This window comes from Desmodus rotundus, chromosome 10 (genome assembly GCF_022682495.2).
Source record: "Desmodus rotundus isolate HL8 chromosome 10, HLdesRot8A.1, whole genome shotgun sequence".
Lineage (NCBI taxonomy): Eukaryota > Metazoa > Chordata > Mammalia > Chiroptera > Phyllostomidae > Desmodus > Desmodus rotundus.
This window is the reverse complement of record NC_071396.1, coordinates 110,975,697-110,994,892: the sequence shown is the minus strand read 5'-3', so window position 1 is coordinate 110,994,892 and position 19,196 is coordinate 110,975,697. Positions and strand designations below refer to the sequence as shown.

The following is a 19,196-nucleotide window of genomic DNA, read 5'->3' as shown; positions in this document are numbered from 1 at the left end:
GACTGTATGTCCCTGTAATTACGAGTTGGAACTATGCTGTACTGGCGTACATGGAACCAGTACCAACCTGTGTGCATTACAACTACCCACAATCAATAACATCCCCAACTAAAACTGTACACAGTGAAATTCTCTATAAAATACCTCTCACAGCCAATTCCCATGCCCCTCGATTCTGAAGTAGTAATTCCCTTCCCACCAGACTCTCTATTTCCTCCCTTCCCTGACTATCTATAGAGTCCAGGAAACTGGCCAGAAGTCGGACAGGTGAAAAAGAATCTGTGGAAAGCAGAGGCAAGGCCAGCATGCAGCACCTGGCCTGCAGCACAAAGCCTGGCCTCTGGCCCATCCTGAACACACCACGCTCCCCAAAGCCTGCCTGGAAGGCACAGCCCTGGAGATCCGCCTCCCCCCACTTACCCTCACAGCAAATACTACAGATTCGATGAAATCTTTTCTGAACCAGCCAACAAGACTTGGACATTTCTTTGCCTGAGCTTTCTCCACCCATCTGCGGCAGGTGTGGCTCTGACCTCTTTAACCCTGAAGACTAACAGCACTGGCATGCACTGATGCTCATTAGTTTTTCTTTAATGTTTTTTAAATCTCGCACTTCACCCCATCTAGCCACTTCCACTCCAGGACGTTCCTGCAGTGTTCTTAATGTGCCGTGCTATCCCACACTTTGCTGCTTTTGCTCTTTGGTTCCCTCCATCACAAATGTCCAAACCTGCCTGGTGAATGTCTCCTCATCCTTCAAGGTCCAACTCAATTGTGACCTCTCAATGAGCCCTTCCTGGCGCTCTTGAGCAGACATGAGCCCCAGACCACCACCCTGACTTCTGCTCCTGGGGTCTGTGCCTTTGATGTCCATCTCTCCCACGTGGAGCATGTGACCACAGGGCCCTTGCACCACCTGGTCACCGGGCCTGCACAGAGGGTCTCTGGAGAATCTGCCAGACAGGAAATGAGTGACTCTGTGAGTCAGTGGTCATGTGGCCCTCCTTCCTGCACCTGCAGCACCTCCTCTCATTCTGCCTCCCTCCATCCAGAAAGCACAGGGCCAGCATATACATTTACAGGAGGAAACAGGAAGGAGGAAAGAGAAAACAGGCTGGCAATTTTTTAAAATCACACAACAGGCAAAGGAAAGGAGGAGAGTGGCTACCCGCCTGCACTCCACTGCACGGACTGGCAGGGCTAAAGAGTCCTGCGAGGCCACAATATAATGTCAAAGTCACCGTGAAACCATCTTAAAATAAAAGTAAAGCAAAAACGACTGAAGCCGCTGAGATGGAGAGATGGTGCACAGAGAAGCCAATATTTTCAGCTGAAACACCAAGAAGTGACAATGTGTATTCAGTTTCTGCTGTGCTACAGGTCGGCCGTACTCATTGCCTTGGGATGAACCTCTAACCCACTTCCCACGGCAAGAATTCACAGAAGCACTGCCACAAAGACAGAGAACAGGGCGTCACCCTGGTGGGGAAGGTGCCTCCTTTCGCCAGGAGGAGAGGCTGGGGAAGACTTCCTTCTGTTTCTTCTCCACTGACCTGCACTTATCCCCACCTCTCTCCTAGATACACAGAACCGTCCACCGGAAAACCACCTGGAATCTCAGCTGACAATGCTCTTTACTTTAACATTATAACTAAGATATCTCTTAGACTTCCAAATTACAAAGTGATTTGTATGTGGAAAACATAAACCAACATCCACTCACTAAACTGTATTTCAAGGACTTTAACAGCAGAGGAATAAACCAACAATTAATTTGTTTGTTTTGCTAATTTTGCATTCCTCCCTGACAGGAAGAGAGACAGCAGTAATCATTACGTGGCATTTTAAAAATTTCAAAAGAAAGACAAAAATATTTCATTAAACAAAGAGCATTAAAATATTATATAGATAACATGTGTAGTACACCTTATTATAAGATCCTTTTAATGTTAATTCAGGTTTCTTATAAAAACGAGAGATGCTGCACTTCATATTGTTGTAAGCGTAATTCGTGCCACAATATAAAACACGGTTTTTCTATCTATATCTCTTTAACCAAAACAACCAGCTGAACCAAATACTTATTTTATTTGGATACATCTGTAGATATGATGGGTGTAATTAATTGTTCAGCTAAAAATGCAATTCCATGGTGCTTTTAATGATTTAGGTATACACAGCTTTAGTTCTCAGAACAGACTAAAAATAGTGATTTTAATTTATTCCTGCTGCCTACAATTACCCACAACCATGTATTTTTAAATATTTCCAGCCTATAAAAATTACTAATTTTTGCCACTTGTGTTTATCTGCATTTAGACTTTGATTTGGATAAATTAAGCTCTCAAGTGTTCCTTGCTTTATGAAACTCTGCATGTTGTACACTTCAACACAAATAAATGACTTGCACCATTAGAGGTTTAAATAATGTGATGTGTTTCATGCTCAGCCTGAAGCTGGATTCCAATGAAGTTGCTAATGCACGTAATGATTAAGTGTAACTCAAATACTAACTGTGTTGTTGAAAACATGACAGGCAATAATTTGGTCTATTATATTCTGCCATTTAATTGCCTAGTACAGACATTCTCTGACACGTTATGAAGCAATGATTTACAATTATTCAAGCTGCAAAGGTCAGAAAGTGACATTATAATCATCTACATAGAGATCCCTTCTAATGCACAAAAACTAGGTAATGCCACACATGCGAAAAAAAGAGAGAGTTTTACTGCATTAGTAACTTTCTATTTAAGGTTCTTACACCAGCTAAGAATGAACAGTTCATAAGCACATTAATGCACAACAGAAGGCGTCTAGAACCTCTTCATGAGCCCAGAGGTGACAGATTTAGAAAATGCCCTTATTTTCTCCTGATCAGGTAAATTCTACTCCACCACTTAACTTTATACATAAGACTGAAGGCCAGACATAGGAAAGTAAATCAGAAAAACATAATTCCTAGACCATGCACACTAGATTCCTTGTGAATAATGCCCACAAAGTCAGGCATATTTCCTAGGTTTGTTAAAATCACAGGCTACTTACTAGTCTTCTACTAACTCTTATTTTTTAATAACTGGTAATGGGAAAAAAACCCAACAACTCAGGTTGATCAATTTTACTCCTCTCATCCTAGCGAAAAGATAATAAAATCTTCACTTCTTGAGGCACTTCTTTCTGTTATTCCAACATGTTTAATTTTTAACCACTCAAGTGCAATAAATGATCAACACACAAAGAACTGGGAAAAATAATAAAATTATTTAAAACAAGTTTAATATGAGAAAAGTGAAAGAGAGATACAAATAAGAGAGACTGAATAACAGAATATTAAAGTAAACCACTATGCAGGCAACATTTCCAAAGCACATAAACCTAAGCCAAGGCAGAAAGCAAGCAGCCGGGGGGCTGCGGGGGCCAGGCGGCAGCAGTCCGGAGAGAAGGGACAAGGACAGGCGAGAGCACCCCCAACAACAGGTGTCACGAACACACAGAAATGAGCGAGCGGGCCAGTGGCAGGAAGGCAACCATGGTCGACCATTGCTACTGCATACCTCCAGTCCATCGCTACAAACACGTTCAACCTCAAGGTTACCGTCTGTACAGTGGGGAAAATAAGCATGAGATAAACAATCTCATGAAACTAGAGATCAACAAATAAAATCAATGTCATTAAGGAGTACACTAAACCACAACACTGCATGAAAACTATTTACTAGGGTATTATATATATACTATTATATATACACGTAGATAGTATCAAATAAATTTAAACAAATTTAACAAAATGTATCTATAGTGACTTTTTAGGAGCCACTGATATTTTGAAGTTCTTGACTACTGAAAAAAACAAAGGTAAAGATCATGGACTTGGTAAAAATGAGTTTAACCTGTTTTTAAACATATGTCCCACACAAAATTATTAACTTATATCTAGGAATACTTTCCATTCTTTGTTATCCCCCCCACTTCAGATGAAGACTAAGAAACTGTGCTGTTCAAAAACTGCTCCCTCTAAAAGTGAAAGTAAAGTTAAGGGCTTGTAAATGAAGTTATCTATCACACATCCTTAAGACAGGAAGTGCAAAGCAATCTGTTTCTGCAACTCCCACCCGGCCGCAACGCGCACACCCCGGGTGAACAGCACTTCAAGGCTGAACTCTGGGTCTAGCTGCCCCGTGGGAACCACACGTCGAAGACTTTCAGCTTCTCTCGTCAAACTAACTCAAATCCATGATATGCTGTAACTAAGATATGCTGCTAGGGGAAAAATTACCTAAAAATTCCACTTCCAGATTCAAAGGAAATGAGCATAGGCTCAAAAACTGAAATAAAAGTTCAAAAGGCAGTTCTCGTTAAGGGAGTAGCTAATGCACGACCCTTAAACTGAGCCTTAGCAAAAAAATGTCAGCTACACATCTGATGTTCATCTACAGCCTTCACACAGACACATAAAGGCACAAGAAGAAGTCAAACAATTACAAATAATCTGAAACATTAATTCTGAGCTCAAGTCAACAAAATGCACTCTTTGTTGTTTCCGTCAATTTCACCATAAAATATTAGGGGTTTTTTTTTTCTTCAAGAAAACCAGTGGTCACTAAAAAATATAGTAGAATATTGTAATCATTTCATTCTTAAAATGTGCCTGCCCCACTATTTTTATATATCATTATGCAATCAAAACTATTTGAAAACCAGTTCATTTCTTACAACTCAAACAATGAAGAGGTTATTAATAAAGTTCTAAAAGACAGAGACTAGGAGACTAACTGCTGCAGAAGAGAAAACGCAGTGCAGGCCCTTCTGTTTGCGACAAAATTGTAGTGCTAATGTTCCTGAAAGGTCAGTTCACCTTTCAAAGCACAATGTGTTACAAGGTAAAGTTTATAGCAATTAAAGCTAATGAAGAAGCGCAGCATGCACCGCCGATGTTCAGGAACTAACAGGCCCACTGAGTGTCTCCACAGTTACTCAGCGTCGATGACAGTGAACTGACGTTGTCAGTGCTGTTACTGTGCCAGTGCTCCCTACCGCCTCCAATCCGATAGCCAGTTCTTGCATGTTTAATGTTTTCCCTGTAATGTTGAACCTGCACACTGCCCTACCCCTTGGAAACACAGGCACCACCTACGACACTTTCTCTGTAACAACGAAGGGTGTCTAACTCACCGGGGCCCTAGTTAACCACATCAATCAAGAGGCACGTTTTATTCAGTGTACTGCGATCCCTCAGAACATTTAGCTGCACTGTGGAAATGTCTACCCTGTAAAAATTACTGTTGTGTGACTTTCAAATCAAATTTCACTTTTAAAAAATTAAGAGATCTATCATTTCATAGTCAAAAAAGCGTGATGATGACCATAATTCTAAGAGACACAATTCTGGAATCTAGAGAGCTTTCCCTAGGCACACACGTACACGTAGACCTCTATAACAGCAGCACAAACTCAACGTATCTACGTGCATCTGTGGTTCTTTATCTTGGGAGTGAAGCAGAGAAACCACCACTGCCACACTTCAGTTGCATGTGGTAAGCACTGAGCTAAGCAAAGTGTGCATTGTTCAAATTACACAATCAAAGCCAATCAATCATGTATTGTTTCTGGTCCTACACACGTCAGAAACTGTTCTCTGAAAACGTTTCTTCTTTCCCTTTCCAGGGTCTTGTTACCCCTCATAAAAAATGAATGGAATTATAGTTCTAATCAGAGTACACAAAAACTGTTTATTTCACAGACAGGAGGAATAAACTGCTTATTGCCATCTAGTAGCAAACTTTCGCTGAAGCCAGGGCCTTTCTCTTTCCTATAACTCATATGGTAAAAACAGTAAATGATATATCTTTTTAAATTCCAAGACCTTGAGCAATTAAAATGAGCCATTTGGCACTCAACCCTCGCAGCTAAAATCAGTAGCAAGAAAACTCATTCGCCCACTGATCTTCAGGGGCTTGAGGGCAAAGGTTCGTCTTCATTTACTTTAGCTGCAAGTCACTGAACCATCAAGTCTGCCAATGAATAAATCACAGACCATGGTTAATAAAACTGTTTGCAAAGTTATTTGTAAAACTCTCTTAAGGGTCAAAAAACACCACAGCATCCTGGGAGGAAGTATACTGTCCAACAAAAACCAGAAGGTGCTTCTGACATAAAAGATATTTCTATTTACATGGTAGTGCCAACCAGAGAAATCGTCTAATAAAAAAATAAACCTAATATATCATGAGCACATTGCACAATTTAATTGAATCTAAAGTATCCTGTGAATTAGCCATAAGAATTGCAGGTTTCTCAGGTTTCACAAAAAGTGTTTTTATGTGATGTACGTATTAGTTAATTTCTGTAGCATAATAACATTAAAATTATTTTTAATCAGAAGTAGGATATTAAGAGCCAGCTCTGAATGTCCTATGATATACCATAGATGTCACGGCGTTTTAAAACCTTTTAAGACGTCTCAGTACTTCCTATTTAATCCAGCACATTTGAGTGACAATTAAAGATTGTGAATGATTCCTTGGAGGAAAGAGCCATTAACTAAAAAAGGAAAACAAGTTTTGAAATAAAGTTACACAAAAACGTACATCATACACTTTATTTTTACAAGCTTCATCCCTGCAATAATCAGTAAGCAGCTGTCTGAAATTAAATCTTTTTCTGCTTTTTTCCCTTACAGAATACGTCCAATGGATCCAAAGAGCCATTAATGTGACTACAATTAAAGCAGCATAGCAAAAGGGAAAAAACATACATATACACTCCTAAAGCTACATTATGTATTTTTTATGTCTTTAAATGGAATTTCCAGTTCTCTCTGGCAATGTGAATGAACATCCTATAATTTAGTCAATTTACAGATTACAGGTTCAAATTGACCTTGTAGCCCATAAAATTGCTCATCTTCAGCACAGGATGAGAAGTGGGAGAAGAGTGTCATAACTGTATTTAAGGAATTTACCATAACAATGGGAAGGGGGCTCTGCATGCATAATTCTAGCCACTCTTCCTCACACCAGTTTTGAATTCTGAAACAATGGGTACCCTGCACATGCTTCCTGGCTCGCGCGGCGGGGACGGTCTCAGCTCACTCACCCGCACACATGACACTTGTACTCCCGCATCCCAAGGTGCCTTTTGACGTGGTTTCTGGCATCGCCAAGCTGAGCTGTTGCGAAACGGCAGATCTTGCACTTGAATGGTTTTGACCCTAAGTAAATTCAACATAAAATACGGTTTGAATTTGAATAACACAGTGCTGGTAGTTGAAAGAGGCTTAGCTCCTAAGTCATACTTTCAATCTAATTACAAATTCCTGTCCCCAAAATGAAACACTCGGATTCCTTTCTAACTTGAAAAGACCTGCATTCCATAATTATTCCACCAAAAAGACTCTGTTTCAGTGAGTGCTCCTAACTTTCAATAGCATTTCTAAGATTTAAAACCAATGGTGATACAGTTGAGCAGTACTAAGTAGATGAGATGAGCCAAATAATTTTAAATATTTTCCTTACAATTCACAAAAATATCTTTTAGAGTCACTCCGCATTTTAAAATGGAACACTTTAAAAACATAAATGCACACAGGGTAGCTGATATTTTCTACATATATTTATCATCAAATAAATAAACTTCTTAGTGGCCACCTCCTCATTTCCTCATGTTTCTGCAGCTTAAAATTTATTCACATTATTAACGGGATTTTAGATTTTTTGACATTTATTCCAAATGACTTGCTATACTACTATTTTAACAGCATACAATATAAGAATATGTACAGTGGATAAAGTATTTGTTTTTATGGTCATTTTATAGTCAAAAATCTGTTGATTCTGCAAACCAGAAGTACTAACGTTTGGTTATTATTAATTTCAAGAACAAGTATTTCGACATAAATAGCATAGCACCAACAAATTTGTTTTTATTTCCTAAAGAAATAAAATCAATCTATACTCAATGAGAAACCAAAATTACTTCAGTCAACAAACTTAGTGTCAGTAACAGACTGTACCTGGAGTAACAGCTGCCAGGTCACGAGCGCACACCTTGATGAGAAGCTGCACTTCCAAAGGTGCAACATGTGTATACCATTTTCTGATTTTCTAACCACTAAATCTTTAAGTCAGTCAAAATCACAAAAATCACAGTTTAAAGTCAGTACAATATGTTTCCAGATTTTTCATATCATGTTCAGTCCCTATTTGGTGAAATACCTCTTCTAATGTGGTTAGACACAATATGAAATATGTGAACTTGAATAAATATACAAAAAGAGCTCAAACCAAAATATTACAATAAATCACATTTGATCAATGAACCTCTGTGCAGTGCCCTTGGAAAAAAATCCTCCAAGAATACTTTGTTGAAATTGAAGCACTCAGTAAAAAATTTTAGAGTCTTAAATTTCAATTTAATTCCCAAAAGCTGACAAAAAAAGTGAAGCATTTAATTTTAATCTTCTAACAGAAATAAAAAAGTCAACAGTACTAAGCACGGGCAGACAAGGTTGAATATTTCACAGTTCAATGACAATGAAGCCAGATCTCTTAATACTTCCATTTCTGTTAGAAGTAGATGTAAAATATATTTAGCACCCGAATGGTTATATCTAGTCAGCTTTATGTCTAAATGTCAAAAGCAGGTTGAGACTGCAGCTCACAGCAATCACATTCTATCAATCACATTAGAAACTACAGTTTATCTAAATGATTCTGATAAAACGAAGCCTATCACTACTTTGAAACACTCCATCTCAACAGAGACCTCTATAAAGGGACTTACAGAAGATGGGAGTGAGGAGAACCAACGTAGCTGTACTTTGAATTAAAATGCACTCGGGATAATAAGGTAATTAGGACATTATCAAGTAACAGTAACACCAGGACTTCAGACAAAGAAGATAAAGCTCTCTCAGCTCTGGGAGCACACTCTGGTGCTAGGACTTAGGACACCTGCCTGGGGGACTGAGGGCTTTGTCCTGCTTGCCTGCTCTGACACTGTGTGAGCACATGGGCCCCCAGGGGCCAGGCAGTGGCCCTCATGTCGTTGGCAGGCTGGCCAGCGCCTCAGGTCCCAGTGGTCACTGCCGGGGCGCTGACGACACACGAGTGAGCTACCGTGTTGTCAGCTTTCCGGCGGCACTCACAAAGGCCCCGAGATCCAGAGCAGTCTGTGTTCACAGCTCCTTTCTGTGCCATAAACATGCAAATACGAGGGGACCAGAGGTGATACTTTTCTGTGTAAATATAAATAGATATATACATGTCCCTTTTTTCCTAACACTGTTTTCATTTTTAAGCTTGTTAAGCAAACATCATGTTTATAAGGCATGTTTTATACAACCACGTAATTCTACATGTGTTTTTAAGGTGCACTGTGGTTATTATAAACTGTCAATATTGTCTGAAATAGTTCTTTCGCTTGGGACAGCAGGGTCCTCAGCAGGTCTTCTTTCTTCTCACTTGGACTGTGAGGTGTTTTGAAAGGGAAAAGAAAGAGGCTTTCTATCTCTCTGGCACCTTACCATGTCACCATCAAAAAAAACTCCAACCCTTTAAACACTAAGCCTCGGCGCAGAGCTGCGCAGGCGTTCCCAGCAGCAGTCGTCGCTGACTGTCATGCAGACATGGGTGTGACGTTCACATTAAAAGATTAACGGAACTTTAGGTCCTAAAGGATCAAGCCAGGGGTGTATAGCCCATCATCTAGTGCCTGCCAACCATAGCCTGAACTCTATTGGGTTGGCCAAAAAGTTCGTTTGGTTTTTCCTGTACGACGGCTCTAGTAGGGCTTAGTTATCTTTAATTTCATTTGAAACAATTTTGTTAAGATTGTATCTGACAGCTGTCACATCACCGGGCATTTAAAAAAAACTTATTTAAATTGGTGAATTTTTGTGCATTTTAATATTGAAGATCGAAGAAGATATGTAACATTTTTGGCATAATGTTTTATTATTTCAAGAAAGGTAAAAACACAACTGAAATTCAATAAAAAGAGGTTTGTGCGGGGTAGGGAGAAGGTGCTGTGACTGATCGAATGTGTCAAAACTGGTTTGCGAGGTTTCTTGGTACTACAGTCATTTTGGCCAAATAATTGTGTGTTGTGGGGCTGTCTTATGCATTGGAAGATGTTTAGCAGCATCCCTGGCCTGCACCCACTAGAAGTCAGTCATAGTGGGATGTAGCCAACATAAATACCTAACTCAATAAAGTTATTGGTGAAAATTAAAAATGTGTATTTTATAGAAAAAACGTAATGGACTTTATGAGCAACCCAATACAATCCTCCTTAAACACTGGACACTTCGTTCATTCATTCACTTATTCATTCATCCATCCAACATACAGCACTGAGGCCAATTATGCTTGGGCACAGAATTGAAGCAGAAATGAGAGCCAACTATGTGTAGGGCAAAGTAAAGCCCACATTCTTGCTCTGCTTACAGTCTACAGACTAACTCTCCTAAACCATCTCTTCTCAAGCTGATTCGGTTTCTAAAAACTGGCACAGAGTAAGTTACAAACACCACCAGCCCTAACTGGGGAGTTTTTCAGTGAAGTCACACCACTCGCTCTGGCTGCACGCGAACATGGTCAAATGGCACCAATGACCAGTGCACTCTGAACGTGAAATGAAGGGTTTCAGATGGTCTTCTAGCCCAGAGGCATGTTCCACGTTCTGTGGAATCAAAGCTCTAACCCACAGAACGCTGCGGGAGAGAGAGGCACAGGGCCCTCATTCCACTCGAGTGTAGGCAAAGGGGACCACTCTGTCTGCTCCTGCTGGTGGCACGCACAGCAGAAAACTCAGAGATGCTTTTTTCCCTACAATTCTTGATGACCAAAACTCATTTATTTCTTACAGTGCTGCTTTCACCGTACTAAGGATGGGAAGAAAAGGTTACATAAAACATATAGTAAATCACAAAGTATGAAAACAGGGATTGGAAGAGTAAGCCCTTTTCCAGTTAACCATTAATAACAGTCCCTGCATCACTATTTCATGGACAGAAGCAACGTATCAGGAAAGCAATTCATTCTAAGATGCGCCAAGGAAAAAACTTGGAGTTACAACCTGGAGGGCAACTTCCCCAGAAAAATGACTTGCAAGACTGAAATGGCAGACTGGCATTGTGCGGCTTCAGAACACAATAAAATGAACTTGCTGATAAGCCCAACACAAAATGTTAAAAAAGTACGCTAACTTTTACTAAATGTTACAATCAATGATGTAACTTATATAAGTAGGGTTACTTTGTCACATATTGATAGTTACTTCACTTTCACATCCACATTAACTTGATTTTAAATGCAATTAATACATATAGTCAAGGAAGACTAATGGACTACATTCTGCACTTAACCTGGTGGACATTTTCAAATGGCACAAGTGACCAGTGCAAACCTATTTTGCATTGTAAACGACTAAATAAATCTTAATGGATTAAGAATGATCAGCTATCAACACACAAGGGAAATTAAGTGCTGAAATGCCCACATTGATTATTTTAAATTATTAGCCTTACTCTGTTCTTGAATTTGTATGCTTTTAGTGAGCTTTAACACATTTACAAGACTTATTGACTATAATTACAAGAGAATTCAAGTAATGGACACATCAATTATAAGCAACATGTCTTGACCAGACAGTTGCATAAAGAATTCTAAAAAGAGCTCCATTAGCATCTTCCTCTTAGTTTTATTCAGTTGTATCTGCCTTAGGAGGGCATGTTATGAAAGTACGTATTTTCTGCACATGTGAACAAGCCCGATTTCTAAAACCATGCCATCTCAGAACGCAAGCTGCAACGCAGCAGCAGCAGACACTCAGGACGCCAGCCAAGAGCCAGCAGGGCCCCACTGCGCCGGGAAGGGCTGGGATCAGAGTACAAAGTTGCTATTTTCCTGGATTAATCGTACGCAGGATTCCTGCTACTTTCGCCAATGAAAAACTTTTATCTATCTTTAATCACCCAAAACTATTAATAATGTTTCATCCTCTTTTGTCTTCTTCCTTGTGACGATGCAAAAAGTTTCAAAAACTGCATGAATTTAAAGTATATCTTAATAATAAGCCATTATTTTAAAGTACAGTAAAATAAACCTTACAGTTTTAATGAAAATATGTTCATTAAAATGTGAATTTATTATTCAAATCCACTCATAAATTCAACCATGGAGACAGAACTTGTCTAAGCAGAGCACAGTGATTTAGAAAAGATGTCTATTTAAAATAAAGAATGCATGGCAGGTTTATAGAAACAGTGCAGTGAATTTTTACATAAATTTAGAATAGTGGCTTATACATTTTCCAGCAAAAAAAAAAAAGTTTTTTAAAAATTTCTGCCTAAAATTAAACATGAAGAAGGAACACTGTATATGCAGAGCACAGAAACTCGACCAGGTCCTGTCTCCATGAAAACCAAATCCCAGAACATACTGACTTTGAAAAGCACCGACTATTTTTGATCCTTGAAAGTGGAATGTTGTTGCCTAGGAGTTACACTTTTGGACATAAACTATCTAGCAATGAATATTTTTAAAGCCCTAAAGTTGTAGGAAAATTTTTATTATCTCATTCCTCAAAAGCCATTTAATGTGCCCTCTGAAACACAACGTGTCACTTAATAGATACCTTGGAAAACCAAACTGTTGCTGACTCCGAGCACCTGAGAAGCTAGCTCTAAGAGACAGGACGGCACCAAAGATGTCAGAGGGAGTAGTGGACTTTTGACAACGCGGGCAGGAACTCGTGGAACAGCCTGCCTTGGGGATCAGGGAGGCTTCACTGCCCTGAGAGATGCTAGGTGTCAACAGAGATGCAGGGCAGCTGTCCCGGGCACCCCCCAGCAGAGCACCGGGCCGGGGAAGGCCAGCAGCAAGCGCAGTGAGGGTGGCACCTCCGCTGGGAGGGGGTCCAGATTTCACCCTGCACATGCATGTCCCAGCAAAGCACGCGCGCTGCAGCTCACATACCTGTATGCGTGCGGATGTGCGCCAGAAAGGCCATGGAGTTGCTGCTGCGACACATCTTGCCGCAGTACTTGCAGACGTTACCCTGATTCTCCTCCCGCTCGCGGTTGATCTGCTCGGTGTCTTCCACGATGTACTTGTTCACCTCCCGCAGCAGCTCCTCGTGCTGCCCTTTGATGTGCAGGAACAAGCTCTGCTCCGAGTCGAAGGGCTCTGTGCACTTGACGCACTTGAAGGTGGCCCCGCCCTCAGGCAGCTCCTCCACGCTGGCCTGCTCGTTCCTCAGGTGGCCGGCGCTGGCCAAGTGCTGGTGCAGGTTGCTCTCCGTGTAGAACGACTTTCCGCACAGTAAACAGTGGAAGTGTTTCTCCTTCGTAGGGTGCTTCATGGCTATGTGGACATTCAGGCCACTCAACCCATCTGCTAGGAAGCCACAGTCATCACAGCGGATGCGTGTGGATTCACCGAAGGAGCTGCCTTCACATTTCTTCTTTTTCATACCTTGGGCACAGTCTTTTAAGGGCGACTCGCTCACTCTCCCTTCCGTTGTTATCAGACCTTCTTCGGATGGGTCTATCAGTTCACCATCTTCCGGGGTCTTTATCCTTATTATGGAAGAATCAAAACGGCCGAAACTGTACATGGCCTGTCCTTTATCATCAATACTGATGATAGTTTCATAAACACCGTTACTTTCAACAGTGCTGTCAGAAGCTGGGCCATCCTCCTCCATGATGATTTCAGTTTCTTGTTGAGAATTCATCAGAATGTCCTGACTTTCCATTTGCATAGCTGTCAAATCCACTGAGCTCTGCGCGTGGCCAACGCTGTCCTGACCACGGCTGTCCAGGTTTAGCTGTCCTTCCGTCATTCTCAACACAACAGGGACGGCGCTTTCAGCTGCCTGGGCTCCACCCAGAACCCTGGGACACCCATGTTTGCTGAGGGTGCCACCTGCCTTGCCTCCTCCATTCCCTCCATCACTCTCGCAAGGTGCGCTTGGGTCCCCAGTGTCACTCAACCTATTGTGGTTGTTCCTCACTGTCTCATAATTCAAAGCTGAGCTTCCTGAATCTCTGTTTTGAAATCTGCCTGAGGAGCCACGATTAGAGGAAATGTTAAGGGACACCGTCTGCTCCGGTTCCCCAACTTCATCCTTGGCAAGGGGCTCCTGGAAAGTTTCACAAAAGGAAGGATCTCCACTGAGATTAGGTTCTTCTTCAGTCTCAACCTCTATAGAGTCAGGAACACAGAGTACTTTAGGCACATCTAAGTTAGGGTTCTCATCTAAAATAGAACAATCAGTAGCATTTCTAGATTTAAGAGTTTCAGGCGGTTGATCTGAAATTATTTGAAATTCTGCAGAATTTTGTTGATGCTGTTCCTCCGGCACAGTGACATTCTTGGACATTTCTAAGGACCTGGCTTCTCTGTCAGAAGAGTTCAGGTAAGACTGCCTTTTCACCTTGTGCTTTCCGGTTGCGGCGTGCCTAGTCATCTCCCGATGAGTCACAGCATAGTAATCACATGCCATGCAATAAAACGCAAACTCTCTTCGGTGTCTCCGTCTCGCGTGCAGCTCCAGGGAAGCAGGAGAGTGAGCGCTGAACTCGCAGTGCACACATCTATTACCGCCAGCGCCCGCGGCGTCTCGCTGGGAGCAAGCCTCCCCCTGCGGCCCCAGGTCCTCTGGCTCTGGAGATACTTGCTCCTTCTCATCAGTACCAGCTTCCCCACCTACAGAAGGAAGTATGGTTTCAACTCCAACTTCAATTGGATCTCCATGCTCCTGTCCTGGCTTTTCTGAAATGGAGGGATCTGGCTCAGCTGACTTATTAGCATGTTCATCTGAACTGGTGTTCCTGCTACAGGCTTCAAGGTTACCCCCTTCAGGGCCAATGATGATGTCTGAACTTTGTTTTCCATTTGCTTCTATTTCTACACGCCCTTTATGTTTCTTGGTGGCACAATGGCGTTCCATATCTCCCTTAGTTACAGTGTAATACTTACACACTTTGCATAAGTAACTGTACTGGTGACTGTGCTTTCGTCTAATGTGAACGGTCAAGTTTGTAATGCTGGAGGCCAAAAGGCCGCAGTGTGAACATGTCCGTGAGATGCTACCTTTCGGTCTCCCTCTCTTTGGAGTAGCAGTCAAAGCCTCATCATCTTTGGTGACTGCACCAGACTGGGACTCTTCCTTGGCAGCTAGTACACTCTCCTGCAAAGAGGAATGTTCCTGCAACTGCACACCTTCTACGTGGCCTTCTGCCCTTTCATTTCCAGAAATGGTAAATTCTTCCTTTTTGTCACTTGTACCTATACAGACCCTTTCAATGCATTCTTCAAAGCTTAACCCAATGTTATTTTTCTTAGCATTTTCAAGATGCTTGCTTCTCTTAATGTGTTTCTCCATTCCTTCTTTGCTCAGTGAATAAAGGTTACATGCTTTACAAAGAAAATGATAGTCTTGACCGTGCCGGAGCTTTATGTGTCTTGTGAGGACCGTGGAGGACCTTGTTTTATAAAAGCACTTCTTACACTGAAACTGTGGCTTACTTGAGTGCCGTACTTCACTCCCATGGCTCACCCGGGCCTTAGCCAGCTCTTCCTGAGCTCCTCTTCCCGACTTGCTCATGGGCCCCTTCGTGTTTTCTGATTCTGAAGTGCTCAAAGTCTGTAAAACCGAATCATTGCTGCACGACTGTGCGGTCTTTGGTTGCGCCAACAAGCCAAGAGGCTTCTCCGTTGTCTTGTGCTCCTGCACATCCTTCCCAGACGAGGACAGATCACAGGGAGAATGAGAAGAGCCCGCGCTGTGCTTCTCCTTCATGTGTTCTCCGAGACGGGCTTCATCCGAGGGGTCGAAGGAGCAGCACCTACAGCGGAGGGCAGAGGCAGCTGACTGGTGCTGGCTGTTATGCAAATGTTCCTCTAGGTCCCGCCTCGACACACTGGAAAAGCCGCATGCCTGGCAGGACAATTTCACCTCTCTCGCATGACACCTCTGCACGTGGACTTCCGACTCTGTCCTACCTGCAGCCTCCTGACCACGGCCTGTACACACACACAACGTCTGCCAGTCAGAAGCTGCTCGCACTGTCAGAGGGCCCAAGGAGCACAGGAGGTGGGCATTTCTCTCGCTCTGCTTTGGGTCCTGGGTTTCTGAGGAAGTCTCGCTTGGACCGTGGGCAGCGCTGCTCCCTTCTACAAGTCTAGGCACAGTCTCGGCCTCACCTGTCTTCGTCTGTGTTCTAAAGTGTTTCATATATATCCTCAGAGTCTCACTGGTGCCTCTTTTATTAATTCCTAAAAGATTAAACCTTTTCTTGGCCTGGCCTTTTAAGGGGAACGTGCCACTTCGCCGTCGGAAGCTATTAGCCGCTGTGAGGGCATTTCGCTCAGGTCTTGATCTTGAGATTGTGCTGATGCCATGTGCTGTTTGGAAGGCCCTTCTGGTGGACTCCAGTCTGTCTAAGAGACCCAGTGAGGTTGCTGCGGCCTCTAACTTTTTACTCTGGCTTTCAGGACTTTGAGCTGTACTGCGGGAAATGACATGTTCTTCAGCAATCTCTCCTTTTTCTTCTAGCAAAGTATTCCTGGACGGCCTCATCTCAACAAGAAGCTCACTGCTACTTCCACTGTGTTTAGAAATGCTTCCTCTTGGGTCTTTAAATTTGCCTCCATTTCTTAGCCTTTTTGAATCACTATTCTTTGCTGTTTGGTTAGAAGCTCTTGGTTTTGTGAGAACACTTTTTGTTCCAATGGTACATGGTTTCTTAGGAAAAGGTTGCTTTGTTAAGATCTGTACAAAACCTCCACGAGCAGCGAGATTCTGGCGCCGCAGGTGTGTATTGCCAAGACGATGTGCATTCAGCAGGTTCTCTTCCGCACACTGAAAGCCACACAGATCACAAGAAAAGACTTTCTGTGGCCCATGTGTCTGTGTGCCACGCACCTGCAGCACCACGCTGCCCTCCGCTCTGGGGCTGCAGTGGCAGTGGGCAGCTTCCTGAGGCGGCGGCACGTGACATGCAGCGTGCTTTTCCGGATCAGAGCACGAAGAACACGAATGGCCGCGTGAGCTGCACTTGAGCACCGAATCTACATTTCCAGCGATGCCACCAGCACCAGCCGTCTCTTCCTTGGAGACAGAAGCGTCTGTTTCTGGGCCCAAGGAAGGCACTTCCTGCGCAGACATCTTTCCAGAATCTGTTTTCAGAGAAGCCGTGTCCACTGTGTTAAAGCTGCACAGAGGAGAGTTGGCCACAGGGAGGCCTGTGTCTCCCTCCAAGCAGTTGTTCGGGATGGACGCCTTCACTGTGTCACCTGATGGGACACCCGCTTCTGAGCCCCCACGAACGCCCTGCTCTTCAGGTCTACGGGGTTCCGCCTCACCTAACTTCATTCGTTTGGAAGCATGGTTATCTCCATCTTCCTCCGAAACAACACTATTTGCTGAATCTGAGAAAGCTCTTTTGCTCGTGCAATTGTCAGAGGAGCCTGCCAGCGCGTCAGGCACAAGCCCACAGTCCACATCGCGGGATGAAGTCTTTCCTGAGCCTCCTGCCTCTTCGTTTGCATCCTCGTCCTCGTCGCTCTCCCGTTTCCTTCCAGCCTCCATGGCGAACGAAGTGCCGACTGTGCTCCCTATGTCAGGGGCAGCTCACATGGCACTCGGAACCTGGGAAGAAAATGAGCGTGGTGTTAAACGTTTGAGCATAACGACAGACACACGTCAATCCAAAAGTCAACGCAACATGACACTGGATGAAAGATATCACAAAACTAGCCTCAATGAGCTCTCCTCCCTCCTGAGGTGAATTTGGTCACACGGCCCTTCATGAAAACTATGAAATTGGATCTGGGGACACATTGCCACGCTGTGACTCAGAAAGCAATACTAGGGCATCTTTGATAGCAAAGGGGGTTCTCCCAACCAGCGTGCAAAAAGAACTCTCAAGCTTCAACTCCCTTTACCAATACATTTGAATTCACCACTCTGTTCTCCTAAACAGAGAAGCCCTCTTTTCAAACTACGTTTCCGTGAACCCCCCCTCCATACAGCAGACCACAACAAAACCATCGCGATGCAAGTCAGGCGGTCGGGCTCTCCCCGTGAGGCCTCCCCAGTGGGAGCCCCAGTCCCAGAGTAAAAGAAATGTATTTAAAGCCATTCCACTTGCCCATCATCAGTTTCTTCATCTAACAGCCGTTCTGTGTTGTCTGAGGTTAATGGCAAAGGGAAGTGTCCATGGTAGAGTAGGAGTAATGAAGTAAATTTGGGGGAGAAAAATTTACCGAATAAAATGCTTTCAAATCAATTACATTGATTTTATTTTTCATTATGGTATTTAATTCAAATAAAACATATCATTTTCTGATTATTTTACACCATGATTGGAATTTTCAACAAAATGCCATTTGATTGGATGCTAATAAAACCTGTCACACAGGATGACCTCAAAGACAATGACAACTGTCTCAGTTACTTTTTCCCATGACGACGAGAAACCAGAGGGGGTCCATCACCTTGACTGTGCTAAAAGCAGGGAGCAACAAGCGTATGTAAGACCTCACACCCAAAGCATAAGCAACGAAAGAAAAAAATGGGTAAATTGAACTTCTTAAAAATAAAAAATTCAAATGACTCTACGCTTCAAAGGCCACTATCAAGAAAATGAAAAGACAACCAACAGAATGAAAAACCTTTGCAAACTATGTAGGACTTAATCTAGAAATATACAGAACTCTTACAGTTCAATAATAAAAAGACAAACTACTTTTAAAATGAGCAAAGGAGCTGAATACACTTTTCTCTAAATCAGATACACAAATGGCCAAAGGCCCAAGAGAACAGAACCTAAGCAGTAAGCACCGGAGAAATGTAAAGAAAGCCGTGACGCCGCAATACCACGCCACACGCACAAGGACGGCTGGAGTCAGCACGTCAGACCAATGACAGCGAAGGCCAGTGAGAGTGTGGAGCCCTCGGAACCCTCACACGATGCTGGTGAGGATGTACAATGGCGACGCCACTTTGGAAAAACGTCTGACAGCTCCTCAAACGACTAAAGGCAGAGTCACCAGAAAGCCCGTCAATTTCACTCGTAGGTACACACCCAAGAGAATGAAACATGTCCCCGCAAAAACTTGTACACAAATGTTTATGGCAGTATTACCCACAGTAGCCAGGAAGTGGAAACACCCTGGACGTTC

General features: G+C 42.8%; 1 protein-coding gene across 2 annotated transcripts in view; it reads right to left on the bottom strand.

The window, feature by feature from the left end:
• Window positions 1–19,196, bottom strand: part of ZNF407 (zinc finger protein 407) — a 311,190-nt gene that overhangs the window by 272,539 nt on the left and 19,455 nt on the right. For both annotated transcript variants that reach the window (XM_024580703.3, XM_053913458.1), the window contains exons 2-3: window positions 12,981–17,661; window positions 7,099–7,213 (exon numbers count right to left, since the gene is read on the bottom strand). In XM_024580703.3, coding sequence (XP_024436471.2) covers window positions 7,099–7,213; window positions 12,981–17,601 — 4,736 coding nt within the window. In that variant the 5' untranslated portion in view covers window positions 17,602–17,661. The remainder of the gene's footprint in view (window positions 1–7,098; window positions 7,214–12,980; window positions 17,662–19,196) is intronic.